At 47.4% G+C, this 14,240-nt stretch overlaps 1 protein-coding gene across 8 annotated transcripts in view; it reads right to left on the bottom strand.

The window, feature by feature from the left end:
- Positions 1-4,357, bottom strand: part of MAP7D1 (MAP7 domain containing 1) — a 62,138-nt gene extending 57,781 nt beyond the window's left edge. For 7 of the 8 annotated variants that reach the window (XM_060275829.1, XM_035117767.2, XM_060275825.1 and 4 more), the window contains exon 1: positions 3,680-4,357. Coding sequence is in view for 6 of the 8 variants with exons in the window: in XM_035117767.2 (XP_034973658.2) it covers positions 3,680-3,743 (64 nt within the window). In the remaining 2 variants the exon portion in view is untranslated. Of the gene's footprint in view, positions 1-2,490; positions 3,602-3,679 lie in introns of those variants that run through there. The other variant, XM_060275830.1, reaches the window with a different exon arrangement.
- Between the last annotated feature and the right edge of the window lie 9,883 nt (positions 4,358-14,240).

The raw sequence follows: 14,240 nt of genomic DNA, 5'->3' as shown, positions 1-14,240 counted from the left end.
AACTGTTGAAAACCTACTGTAGGGCAATTATAGTTTTCTATCCTATCTTTATAAAGAAGGCTGATCGCCGAAGAATTGATGCTTTTGAATTATGGTGCTGGAGGAGACTCTTGAGAGTCCCATGGACTGCAAGAAGATCAAACCTATCCATTCTTAAGGAAATCAGCTCTGAGTGCTCACTGGAAGGACAGATCCTGAAGCTGAGGCTCCAATATTTTGGCCACCTCATGAGAAGAGAAGACTCCCTGGAAAAGACCCTGATGTTGGGAAAGATGGAGGGCATAAGGAGAAGGGGACAACAGAGGATGAAATGGTTGGACAGTGTTCTCAAAGCCACCAACATGAGTCTGACCAAACTGCGGGAGGCAGGGGAAGACAGGAGTGAGTGCCTGGCATGCTCTGGTCCATGGGGTCATAAAAGAGTTGGACACGACTAAAGACTAAACAACAACAACAACAAATCCTATCTTTAAGCATCGCTTTGGCTTTCAGATCCATGGAGGATAAGCTGCTGCATAGGAAACAACGTACTGGTAAGGAGCAGGCAGAGGAAAGTGTGATCCTCGGCGTGTCAACAAGCATGACTCCATGATCACGCTGCAGGATATTGGAGGCAATGAGCTTCCCTTCATATACCATCCATCACCAACACACAGCCCACATTGCTTAAGACAACTACAAGTCATACTATAGCAGCAAGATCCTGCATGGCTCACACACATGCACACAATTCAGGCCCAGAATGCAGCAAGCCTGCCCCATAGCTTGGAATGGTGCAAACAACTGAGAGGTCTCTCCAAGGGCATAGAAATGATCTCCAGGCACTTGAGAGAGAATCAAATTAGCACCAAGGGGGCCTCCTGTCAAGCAGCCTCTTAGGAGAGAGGGAAGGGGGGGAGCACCAGCAGGCCACATTTCCTTGCTGCTTTTATACTGTTCATATCCCAGCCTTTTCCTGCATGTTTCTAGACATTTTAAATCCCACAGTGTGCAGTTAAGTCTGGCTCCAGATCCTCTGTGAGGTTTCTATGGAAAGTAGCAATTTGGGGGGTGGGAGTGGCTTCTTCTTCCACCTCCATACCTCAGAAATAGGGAGCTACTTCCCATTGCTTCTCCCTAAGTACACACATTAGAAGCCTGGAAATTTGGGCCAGGCCTTTCCAAACCTTTTAAAAAAAATGAATCCAACCTCACCCAGTCAAGTCTGTTGGCTTAGATCAGGCATCCCCAGACTTCGGCCCTCCAGGTGTTTTGGACTACAATTCCCATCACCCCTGACCACTGGTCCTGTTAGCTAGGGATCATGGGAGTTGTAGGCCAAAACATCTGGAGGGCCACAGTTTGGGGATGCCTGGCCTAGATCCAAAAACTGGGATTTTGTTCAAAATGATTTCCACACATCTGCATTCTCAGAGCATCTGCTTTGCATGCAGAAGGTCCCAGGTTCAATCCCTGGTATCTCCAGGGAGGGCCAAGAGAGAACCCAGCCTGAAACCTTGGGAAGCCACTGCCAGTCAATGTAGACAATAATACTGAGCTAGATAAACCAATGGTCTGACTCAGTATCAGGCAATTGCCTGTGCCTTTGGCTCTTTCTGCATCACCTCTGGGCTACCCCAGCCCCAAAACCTAGCAACCACCTTCCCTTACCCAGGCCTTCCTACTTCCCCATGTAAAACCTCCAGTGCTTTCCAGTAAATGCACCACTCGCTGCCTATAACACACTCGACACCATCACTGGCAGTGAGTGGTGATAGGAAGTCCCACATAGCCCACTGATTTTGCCACTCCTCTTTCTTGTTGGTTGTTTCTTCCTTGCACTCAAGTCACCAGTTACTTGGCAGGAGTCAGCAAAATCCAAAATAAGGCAACTCACAGACACTGCTTCATCTGGCCAGATCCCAGGCATGCTATAGAGGCCTCAGAAGCCAGCCACACCCCTCCCTACTTAACCCAGCATTTGCCAATTCCATGGCCTTCAGAACAGCCCCCTTGTTACTTCCAACCTACATTTCACTTGGCAAGATTCCCCACTGCGTAACTACACCAAAGTAACCACCTCACTTTCCCAACATTCAGAGAACGAAACCAAAGTTTGCCAGTCGAGAAGAGATGGTTCCACTTTAGCTCAATCTTCCATCCCACGGGGAGGGGGGGGGATATTAGTAGCCCCACAAGCTTCTGACAAAAGGCATAACCAAGAACTTCAAACCTTAGCAGTTCAAAGTAAGTTGCAAGGCGAACATATTGATTCGTGAGATCCTTAACACTGGCCCCTGCTTATTTGCTGTCATCTTCTAAAGCCTGTCTCCGAAACCGAGGACAAAGGAAATGGCCAAGCCCTGAAGTTTTCAAAGGAACTTTAAGCCCCAAGCTGCACATGATTTCAGAAAGCAGGCCTTTAAAGAGTTCTGGACAAAAAACAAAGCAGAACTCCAAAAAGAAACCCAGAAAGCAAATTCTCTACAAATGAAGTAAACACATACTCACACAAGCACACAAAACGTCCTGTCCAAATTCTGGCCAACACAGCCCACCCACATGTGTGCCGGCAAAAATTTCAAGGCTGTACAACAGAGACAGGATGTTGCCCTTGCAGGCAAGCAGATATTTGGTGTCTAGCGGGAAAACGGCAAAGACTATCTCTCTCTATTTGACTGCACACACACACACACACACACACACACAACTGGCAAGATGCTAAGATTCCGACAAACTTCACTGGCAGAGGACCAAGAGTTCCATCTCAAAACATTTGCCGGGGACAAAAAATGACCCTTTAATTGGAGAGTCAGCCCCCAACTTTTCCCTCCAAATGGCAGGGAAGTTTAATCCATTGTGGGGCTGGGCCCTGCCCCCTTTCCCTCCGAGTCCACCCTCTCACAAAAACCCCAGTCGCACATGCAAGAGCAGAACTAGGCCCAGACGGAGCCCTTTCTGTTGCCACCCCGGGGTCCTGGTCCTGGACACCTTCAAATTCGGCTAGGCTGAACTTGGATCGGCTTTTCTTTTTTCTTTTTCTTTTTCTCAACAGCAACCAGGGGTTGACCTCCCCCACTCACAAAGTCAGAAGAAAGGGGCAGGTGGTCTCCTCGAGGGTTTGGTCGCCTCCCAAAGGCAGCTGTCGGGAGGAATGCCAATCCGGGGTTGGGTGAGGGCTTCGGACAGAGGGTTATTTATAAACCCCACATCAGTGACCTGTGGAAGGCTGGGCACCCCCCCGCCTCAATATCACAGCAGCGTGGCCTCCAACCGGCCCCCTCCCAAAATGCCCCCTCCCCTGCATGGGGGTTAAGGAATCCTAGTTAAAGAATCAATACTGTATCCTTATTCACATCCATCCAGCATCCCCGACTCCCCCCCCCCTCAAAAAAGGCCTCTGTAGCAACATGTCCATCAGGCACAGCCAGCCGCACAGACAAAATAGCCAGGCGATGAGTTCATGTTTTTGGAAAGAGGGGAGAACAATTAAGAGAACAAATGTTCTACAAGTTGATGCAGCAAACTGACACCCCGGACCCCCTTTTCTGTCCCCACTCGCAGATCTGGGTGGAAATCCGGACACAGATTCAAAGTCTGTTGTCTTTTTCCTCCTCTGCCCCCGCCCCGCTCCGCCGCCCTTTCAACAATTTGCAACATCATCCTCTAAAAATGACTTCTTAGCAGAGCAAATATTTACCTCGGATATCATCCGGCTGTTGCTTCACCGAAAAGGCCGTTGCTGCCTCTTCCTTCTTTTCCATGGTGGCTTCTGGGTTTTTTTGGTGTGTTTTTTTTTGAGGAGATGATGGATAGGGTGGGTGTGATTTCCCTCCCCCACCTTGTCTTTCTCTCCGGCTTCTTATTAATCCCTCCCTCCCGATCCTCTAATTTCTAAAGTAATGCAGAAATAAAACATATAATCCTATTAGAAACAAAAATAAATCAAGCCCTTCCTCTTTTTTTCATTCCTCCTCCGCCTCCTCCTTCTTCAAGATGATTCCAGCTTCCCACCACAGTTTCCGGGCGTGTGGAGGGTGAAGAGAGAATATCCAACAAACTTGCTTCCCGCAAAGAGACTCATAAAATTATCTTCTCCGAATGGAACAGTATTGGGGAGGAAGCCCCCCCTCCTTCAAATAAAAAAATCCTTCTAATTTCCCCACTCACTGCTGCTGGAATTTGAAAGCGGGGGGGGGGGGCAATATTTTGCAGCCGGGGAGATTGTAAGCAAATCAAGGTATATATATATATATATTAAAATATATATTTTAAAACACCGCCAGCATAAATCAACTCCGTCCCCCCCTTGTCCAGTTGCAGCAAAAGCAGCAATAGCAGCAGCTGATATTGCAAAGAGAGTTCCAACTATTGTACAGCCTCTGCCTAGTCTGGCCTCTGAAGCTGGGAGCTACCATGACCGGGGAGACAGAAGGGAGGGGGTGGAAGCCTTGTTTTACACTCACGTCATGCTCACTTCAGCCCGACTAGAGTACAAAGTCACATACACTTGGGGAGTCGAAATTATTTGGACAACGTTTCAAAGCGCTTGGACACCGAAACTAGCAGAGCAGCTTTGGGAAACCCAGATTGCCAAACGCACGCACCCCTCTTTGCTTCCGCCTCATGGTCGCGGCCGTGAACATGTTGAGACTCTGAAAGGGTGACTCATTTAGCAAAAGGGGGAAAAGTTGGTGGGGGGGAGAGAAGAGAGAGGATGTAAGATGAAGCCCGTTTGGGGGAATTTCCAGGGCAGATGTGAGGGGCGGCACTCACCACTTCACTTCCTTTACCCGTCATAACAGTAAAGTATGAACAGGCATTAGACGGGGGGGGGGGGGTGTCTTTAACTGTTCTTGTGAGGACCCCCAGCCGTAGGTCTTCAATGCCACTGCTGGGCCTGGCCGCGTGTGCACCCCCCCCATCAATTTGTCATGCTCTCCTCATCCTGATCTGGTGAGTAGGGCTGTCAGCTGTTCTGCTAAAAAATTACGGGGGGGGGGCATAGCTACCAAGTTTTCCCTTTTCTCGCGAGGAAGCCTATTCAGCATAAGGGAAAATCCCTTTAAAAAAGGGATAACTTCGCAGCTATTGGGGGGGGGGCGACTTTGAACCAGGTGTTTCAAAGCATATGCAGAGTTGTCTTCCCCAGAGGGAAGCATTCTTCTTCTTCTTTTAAACATTATCCAAAGGCAAGTGCTTGTGATGGACCTGATCCATCCAAACACTGTTCAAGGCCTAGTGTCATTTGTCTGAGAAATGAAGTTTTTGTTTTGTTTCTTTGCTTTTAACAAAGGAATTAGTGAACACAGGACCTCTCCAGATTTGTTGGGACACCAAATTTTACCTGCCACATAACCCCCCCCCCCATATTTTTATTAGCTTTCAGTATAGCAAAATACAGATTCATCCAGCATAACTTGTATAACCAGTGGGTAAGGAAAGCATGTACGTTCTACAGTATCAATAATATGTCATTTCACATTTTTATTACTTTTCTTATACATGTTATTGTATAAGAAAGGACAGATCGTGAAGCTGGAAGGACAGATCGTGAAGCTGAGGCTCCAATACTTTGGCCACCTCATGAGAAGAGAAGAATCCTTGGAAAAGACCTTGATGTTGGGAAAGATGGAGGGCACTAGGAGAAGGGGACGACAGAGGACGAGATGGTTGGACAGTGTTCTCGAAGCTACGAACATGAGTTTGACCAAACTGTGGAAGGCAGTGGAAGACAGGAGTGCCTGGCGTGCTATGGTCCATTGGGTCACGAAGAGTCGGACAAGACTAAATGACTAAACAACAACATACATGTTATTATTTTTCACTGATGGCAGCCACATAAAGAAAGTGAATGAACAGGAGCCATGAGCATGTGCAGAGTGTGCTTTCAGGTCAGAATTGAACCAGCTTTCCAAATAAATTGCTGAGTTCCCCCTTAGTTTGCACCTGACCCTTCTGGAAAAGTAGCACCCTTTGCCGTTAAATATACTATGGATTAGATAAAATAAAAACAAAAATCAAACTTGTAACAAAATAAAGTGCAGTTAGTGAATTGTAACAAAACTATACACCTTAACACTCCCACCACTTGTTTTTAGTACATTTTATAGATGCTGTAGGGATGCCAATGCATATAGAACTGGGGTGTGGCAGTTCTTCAGGATTAGTGAACATAATAATTAGCAGTGAAATCATCACAGGATGTGATCAAGAAATCCAGGGCCCCACTCAGCAGAATGTGCAGGAAGACCTCAAGATGCACCAGGGTTGACTCTCCTACATTTTGATGTGACAGTAATGCACATTGCCATCTAAAAAGCACCGCCCGCACCCCCTAAGACCATTAAGTCCAGAATCTAACATTAGCTAAATGCACCATCACTGGTTATAATTTTGTGTTGGTAGCATTAGACAAAAGGGGAGATGGTGATCACATCTGTGCCACTTTAAGAGTAAGGGTGCTGAGTATTGTAGGTCTGTGATAAAGAAACTGTATGCTTTTGGATGTGACCAGCACTTCCACTGCCGCATATGAGCTACTGCTACAGGGAGGGCAGTAGATCAATGGCAGAAGAGCACTTCCTTTGTATGCAGAAGGTCCCTGTTTCAGTCCTGAGATCTGCAGATAGAGATTGCAAGTGTCTCTTGTCTGAGGCAGCTGGCTTGCTATCAATACCATTGAAACATGGCAGTAGTCATGGATAGAAGCATCCCTGGCTGCCACAGCAACTCTCTCCCTCACAAAGTCTGAGGCTGATTCGAGAAAAGCAGAACAGGGGACCCTGTGGCCCTCCAGGATGCTCATCCGCTCAGGCAGCGTGACCAGTCCTCATAGAATAGAGTTGGAAGGGACCCAAAGGGGCTGATGGGAGTTGTAGTCCACAAATATCTGAAGAGTCCTAGTTTCCACAGACCTGAAGTATAGGAACAGGAGAACACCCTTACATCCCATCCCTGCTGCAGACTTTGCCCAGAAATTTGAGTAAGAAGAGTTTGGATTTGATATCCCGCTTTATCACTACCCGAAGGAGTCTCAAAGCGGTTAACATTCTCCTTTCCCTTCCTCCCCCACAACAAACACTCTGTGAGGTGAGTGGGGCTGAGAGACTTGAAAGAAGTGTGACTAGCCCAAGGTCACCCAGCAGCTGCATGTGGGGGTGCGGAGACGCGAACCCGGTTCCCCAGATTACAAGTCTACCGCTCTTAACCACTACACCACACTGGCTCTCTGTAAGTAAGCCTTTAATATTCCTCCTTCCCTGCCTTCAGACCAGGCATAGGTAAACTCGGCCCTCCAGATGTTTTGGGACTATAACTCCTATCATCCCTGACCACTGGTCCTGTTACCTAGGAATGATGAGAGATGTAGTCCCAAAACATCTGGAGGGCTGAGTTTGCCTACGCCTGCTTCAGACTATAAAAACAATAGATTATTGTCTAGTTACAGAGGAGTACAGTAGCTGAATAAGCTGGCAAGAGGAGGCTGTGGTTAAAGCAGAGGCAGGGGGTGGGATGCCACGAATGGAAAGACATCTGCTTGAAGAGGTCCTACTTTGGGGCCATGAAGAGGATTGGAAAACTGTGGGGATTCCTTCCCATTCCATGATTGTTTGTAGGGGCCTGCCTGTAGGACATGGTAATGGAAGAGCATTAGCAACAGAGAGGCAGAAACACACAAGGAAGAAATTGATCTTCCTGGAGTGCAATTCAAAATCCAATCTGGGCAGTTTAGTACTAGGCCCTGTGTAACTGAGGAGGAGGAAGCTATCTGGGGACAACACCTCTGGGATGGGATTAAAGAGGTTGGATAATACTTGTGGGGAAGAGGAGATTGGAGGGATGGCCTGCAGGAAGCACACTCTCCCCAGCATGAGAATAAGGTCAAGCGCCTTTACTGATGTGCTGAAGCTCTGCTGGAAGAAAGTGGTGCGTCTTCTGCCCTCGAGAGCTCAGGGCAAAAGAAGACTTTTTTTTAAAGTGCCTAATTCCCACTGTAGAAGCTGCCGCTGAGCAACAAGCACATCCAGCTGACTGGAATCTTTCCCAAACACACTAGCCAGGCAGGTTTCCTGATCCCTGCTCTCTGGAAGCGTAGGTGCTTGAGCATGATTCAGACAAAAGGTATGGCTGGGCACCGATGAGTTGGCACACTCAAGGGGTTTCCTATTAGCTACAGCAGAGAGAGAGAGAGGAAGGGACACCACGTCATTTGCATGACACACACCAACTTCAGGAGCGGCTCAATAGGTGAGGGTGTTAAATGGGGCCTTTGGGTGGGGCAGCCAATGTGGTGCCTTCCAGTTGTTGGACTCCAGCTCCCATCAGCCCCAGCCAGTATGGTCAAGGGTCAGGAATGATGGGAGGCTGTAGTCCAATAACATCGGTTCCCCCTATGAGCTGTTCCCAGCAGCAAGGCCAAACTCCAATGTTCCTAGAATTGCCTGGGTTTTTAACTGGGCCTGTGTCTTTTAACAGCAGCTGAACACCTGCAAACATTTAACTGTTGACGTTTTCCCTGCCAGGGAGGTGCAGTGATGCAGAAAGGCTTGCCTGCTTCCATGTTGGGTGAAATATTCCTGCATTGCAGGGGGTGGGCTGGACGATCCTCATGGTCCCTTCCAACTCCTCAGTTCTATTATTCTATGTCAGTGTGTTTGGCCGCAGTTAAAGCAGGGGTGAGGGGAGTCAGGCCCAAGGGCCAAATGGGGTCCTCCAGGCATGCTCCCTGGCCTTCGGGACTCCTTCCAGGCCACACACCCTCCCCAGCAACTCACTTACTTTGCATCCTCCTGAAGGGATTATGCCTGGCTGGAATGTTTTCTTCAATTCTGACAATGGTTCTTGCTTGTTTGGATGGTGGGCAGAGAGGGATGCGAGAGCACGGAGAGAAACTAGCCTACTGTACAAAAGTAAAATTCATGTTTGCTGCTCTGCCCACATTTGCCTCTGGCCCTGCCCACCCTGGGAACACGGCCCCCGGGAATTTGCCCAGAAGGGAAGGTGACTCTTTAGTGGATTTGAAAGCAACTCTTCCACATCACAGATCTCTAAACTAGACCTTTCTGAAATCGTCTCCCGATTCACACTTCATTCCTGCTTCTTCCTTAGAGAGCTTAGTCCCTGGCAAGTCAACCTCTCTTAGCACCACCTGTGCCATTGCATCTGCCACCAGGAATAGCAGCTGCTGCCTTCTGTACAGGTGTGCAGGTCACCTTTTCCTAACTGGCAGTGGTTCACTCCTCCAACCTGAGTCTCTGGCTTTCAGGATGGAGAATTGCAACTTCAAGGAGCTCTCTGGCAATGTGCAAGGGGCAGGAATTGCCATTTTTTAAAAAAAAAAATTGGCTGTATTCCTGTGCCTTCGACAGCAAGCTGACACACAGAAATTTAAGCAACCGAAGCTTGGTGTGTGTGCATCAAGCTCCTGTTAAAGGCCCAGAGGCAAGGCCAATAAAATGTGGCAACCTAATCTACGTGAGATCCATCCTCCACCCATCCATGTTTTGAAGGTAGGATGGGAAAGTGCCTGGCTTGTTTCTCTGAGCACAGGAACTCCTGAAACAGAAAGTTCTAAGCAGAGGCTGTTCAGATGCTACATTTTTCTGTATTACCCCACTCTTTGTTTTAGCTGGGCTTCTGTGCTTTAAATTAAAAAATAAAACCTACACAAGAGGCAAAAGTCCCAGACCTGGAACTCATGCCATTAACAGCATATTTCTGTGTGCACCTATTGAATTTCTGTCTACCACATATGGTAATTGTGGCTGCACTCTGAAGTGTGGCCAGCTTACCCTGATCCTACTTCTCCTCCAGCAGTGCATCACTGCAGAAGAAGCAAAGGTTTCCTGTGAAACTCTATCCAGTCCCATCTCCCTGCCTGACTCAGCGCCAGGAGAATGTTGTAGGCAGGGAAGCAGGTCAGGGTGAAACCTGACTCGCCCAACAGAGAGACAGCCCTATTCCAGAAGCACATGGCAGAGGTGAATGAGACAAACCTGCACAAACTTGGGGGAGACTGAAAATTTCAGCCACTGAAATCAAAAGGCATTTTCAAGCAGTCCGTTTGTGCTGGCGGGTTCAGCAATTTGTCACCATGTTGCACTGCAATGATTGTGATTGCTCCATTGTGAGCCCAGAGGAGAAGCTCAGCATCACAAAATGTACTCAATTTAGAAGCCCACAGCCAATAGTGGGCAGAGTCTTTCCCAGCCCCTACCTGGAGGAAATGCCGGGGATTGAACCTGCGACCTTCTGCATGCAAAGCATGTGCTGTACCACTGAGCCACCGTGTCTCTTCCTCTTACCTGACCATTTGCTTCCTTGAAATAGTTCATGAGCCTAGGCTTGCTTTCTAGCTTTGCTTCAGTCTCTCTTCCTCCTTAACTCTTCATGTCCATCACCCATTATTTCCCCAACTCCTTGCCTATTAGGCCACCACATACTGTTTAGGCCGACTCACTTCATGTAGCCATCCTGTCTCTCCACCAGCCCTTCCGGCACGACCATTTTCCTGTCTGCATAGCGTCCAATTTCTCCTCATCGTACTTTTGAGACCCCCCCCCCAGCTCAATTCCTCGCCTCCTCCATCATTTCCCCATCCTCCTTTCCTTGCATTCTTTCTCAACCTGCTTACCTCCTGTGTATATTATATTCCCTCCCTAGACCTCCTCCCAGTCATCAGCCATTTGCTAGGTGACTTTTTAATGCCAGCAAGATTCCTCCCCTCACAGAAGCTGGACCGCAGACAGCTTTGTTCCCTGAGCAAATAAACATTCCAAGCTTTCAGCACAGCTCAACCAACTCATCTGCCTTAGGTACAAGCACAATACAGTAAATATTTTTCACACAACTCTCTTTATGTGCTTGAAGTGCATGCCTATTATACCAAAACTAATGATAGCCATATTCAGATATCTGAAGGGCTGTCACATGGAAGATGGAATGAGCTTGTTTTTTCCTGCTTCAGAGAGCAATCGGTTCAAATTACAAGAAAGGAGATTCCAACTAAACATCAAGAAGAACTTTTGATGGTCAGAGCTGTTCAACAGTGAAACAGTTTTCCTTGGGAAGTTGTGGACTCTCTTTCTTTTAAGCAGAGGTTGAATGGCTATCTGTTGTGGATGCTTTAGCTGTGATTCCTGCATTGCAGGGGTTGGACTAGATTACCGGGGTGTGTGTGTGTGTGTAATTCCCCAGCATGCCAATACTGTATCTCCTTCTTGTGTGCAGCTTTTGGCAACCTGGCCAACATTACTTATCATTTCACATTGGAGATAGTGTGTGTTTGGGGTGTTGTTGTTGTTGTTGTTTGCGTTTTAAACTGTTGTTAAATGAAGTTCAACCACTGCTCAAATAATGTATTGAGGCACTACATTTGAGTTTTCATGTCAGCCCCTAAAGTTAGAATTTCATTAGGAGAATATTCTCTACCACACTCCTGCAGTGACAAGAGATTCCCCTTTTGGTGTAATTTTCCTCTGTGCCATCCTTAAAGGCACAGTGGCCCTCGCTGGGCAAAGCACCCAGCTGCCCACATAATTCTGCCCAGTTGTTCCCATAAGCTCAGCATGTTCATTGCCCACATCTCAAGGCTGACCTTGCCTGGTCCCTATACTTCAGAGGTGAGAGAAGAACAGCTTGCATCTCACGTGATGTCCTGGGGCTCTATCATAATTAACTCATAGATTTTTCCATAAGTCCCAGAAGGGCAACCGCTTCTGAGCGGAGGCAGGGCAGGAACTCAATCTACAGAAAAGCTATATTGATTGATTTTCCGGTCATTATATAAACCTTGCCGACTGGCTACACTTCCAGTCAACATCCCGACACACCACAGGCAGTGGTTGATGATAGCCGTGGCAGCCAGGAATATATGAGGGCAAGCTTTTCCCATCTCTTTCTTGCTACTGTGCCAGGAAAAGCTGGATGCTACATTTCTGCCTGGAAGGATGCTGTTAATTACATTGGAGCTGGTCCAGTAAAAAAACCCTATCATTGGCAACCTTAATTAATCTCCCCTCCGTCTGTAGCACTTTCATGTTTGTTTGTTTTAAATTCACATTTATATTTGTACACATTAGTAGTGGAGAAGCCAGTGTGGTTTAGTGGTGAGAGGGTTGGACTAGGACCTGGGAGACAAGAGTTCAAATCCCCGCTCAGGCATCAAGCTCACTGGATGACCTGCAAAAATAGTAGATCTCTGACCCCCTGTGACCCTGGACCTCTGTGAACTTTTTTCAAATACTGTAGATTGCTTCTTGAATCTTGTAGGTCCCCTTGAGCAGATGGTCTTAGCAGCTTCCGGCTCCTGCAAGACTCCTGAAGAGGACTGGCAACAGCAATACAAGAGATACAAAGGCTTCTCTCTCTTGTAGTCTTTCTTTCCAAGGAACAGAATCCAGAATGTGTGACTATGCAGGCGGTAGGCAGACTGGATCCTGAAATTTGTCAACAACACCATCCACCCCAATGGTGACCCTGTGAAAACACAGGGAGAGAGGGAGAGAGGGAGAGGGAGAGGGAGAGGGAGAGGGAGAGGGAGAGAGAGAGAGAGAAGCCTGCCCTCTAGCCCTGACATTGGTGACCTGATGTGTGTGCAATGTGGCATGTTGAATCACCTCCCAGGAACCTTTACAAAAACATGCCAACACACACGCACACACACCGTAGCTTGCTACACTTTCATGTGACATCACTCTTCCGGTATCTGAGGAAGTGTGCATGCACACGAAAGCTCATACCAAAATATAAACTTAGTTGGTCTTTAAGGTGCTACTGAAGGAATTTTTTTTATTTTTGCTTCAACTCAGACCAACACGGCTACCTACCTGTAACTCTTCCTGTAGCAGTTTCTCTCCAGGAAGGCATCTGGCATGATCCTACTTCCAAGCTACTTCACACCTGCATACCTTAGATAAGGGGAATCAGCCCTTAGAAGTACACCCATCCTTCTGGAGCAATGCATCAGTCATCCCTGGCTCACCAAGGGAGTCTAGGGGTACCCCCTACTGAATTCCACACTGCTTCACGGACACCCTTAAAAATACCATTGCTTTTCCATTTCACTAGCTTGTGCAGTTTGGCTGGTTCAGTGTCCGAAGAACAAAACATTGTATTATTTATTGGCAGAAGTAGTTTCACCTCTTGGGCTTGAAGATAGATGTTGCCCTCCTACTCACCCTCTCCCTTTGAGGAACCAAACGATGGTTTAATATTCATTGGAAAAGGACCCCAAGAATCCAGCAATGTAATGAAACAAAAAGATGCATGAATCTGCCGGCTTGGATAGTCAACATTGTCCCAAACATTTGAGAACCTCTCAAGTTCTCACAATTCCCCTCTTTCTAACAATCAATATCTGCCATCACCTAGTAAAGGCGTAAAGAAGATTGCTGCCTTAATTGTTGTACTGTATATGCTCAAGCCAGTTTTTGGTCTTAATTTGGGCAGCTAAAAAGGCAATCTAGCTGGACTTGATTCCTGGTCTAAGTCACCAACTTGGTCCCCCAGCCTCACTTAACCATCAGAACTGGGAAAGCCAGTTCACCACCCTTTAGGCCAGGTGTCAGCAATTGCTAGCCCCTAGGCCAAATCTGGTCCCTCTAGGATAGATAAAATTAAATCCCTTCTGGCCAACCCTTTTATTGTGCATGCATGATTTGTGCTCAGGATGGTATCAGGGCAGTTATAACTAATTCCCAGTTTGCAGTTCCCAGTTACACAATGCAGCTTGCGTCTACAAAGGTTTTGGGCCAGTTATATTGCTTCTTTCCCCATCACAGCACCCTGCAAATGTTTGGGTGGTATGTGTGCTGTCCCACTTGTTGCACTGTAGTGAACAGTACCCCTCCAAACAGCAACAACGTAGTAACTGGGGAAGTATCGCAGAACAACCAATAAAGCTGAATGGTGTGTGGGTGGTCCAGTGTAAATCCACCACTACTATTGGATCCATGACACCTGCAATAAAAGAAAGAAAAAACCACCAGTCTGGGGAAGCCCTTAGCCCCCCACCTCTCCCAACTGTGAACTCCAGAGGCAAAAGGAATTTGTAGATGAAGATGGAAACTGGCCATAGACATTGTAGGGATGAGGAATTGTTTCTAGACAAACATACACCACGTGTTCCTCCAGAAAGCAGAACAGCTAGCCAGTCTCATAACCTCATGAAAAGTGGAAAGGCGGTGGAAACATGTGCAAAGCCTCCATCTGGTGGACTCATGGTCACACTGCAATGATATTTCACAGTGGAAGAGAAA

The sequence above is a fragment of the Zootoca vivipara genome, chromosome 6 (assembly GCF_963506605.1).
Source record: "Zootoca vivipara chromosome 6, rZooViv1.1, whole genome shotgun sequence".
Taxonomy (NCBI): Eukaryota; Metazoa; Chordata; class Lepidosauria; order Squamata; family Lacertidae; genus Zootoca; species Zootoca vivipara.
Note: the sequence above shows the minus strand (reverse complement) of the source record. Positions and strands in the feature narration are given on the sequence as shown.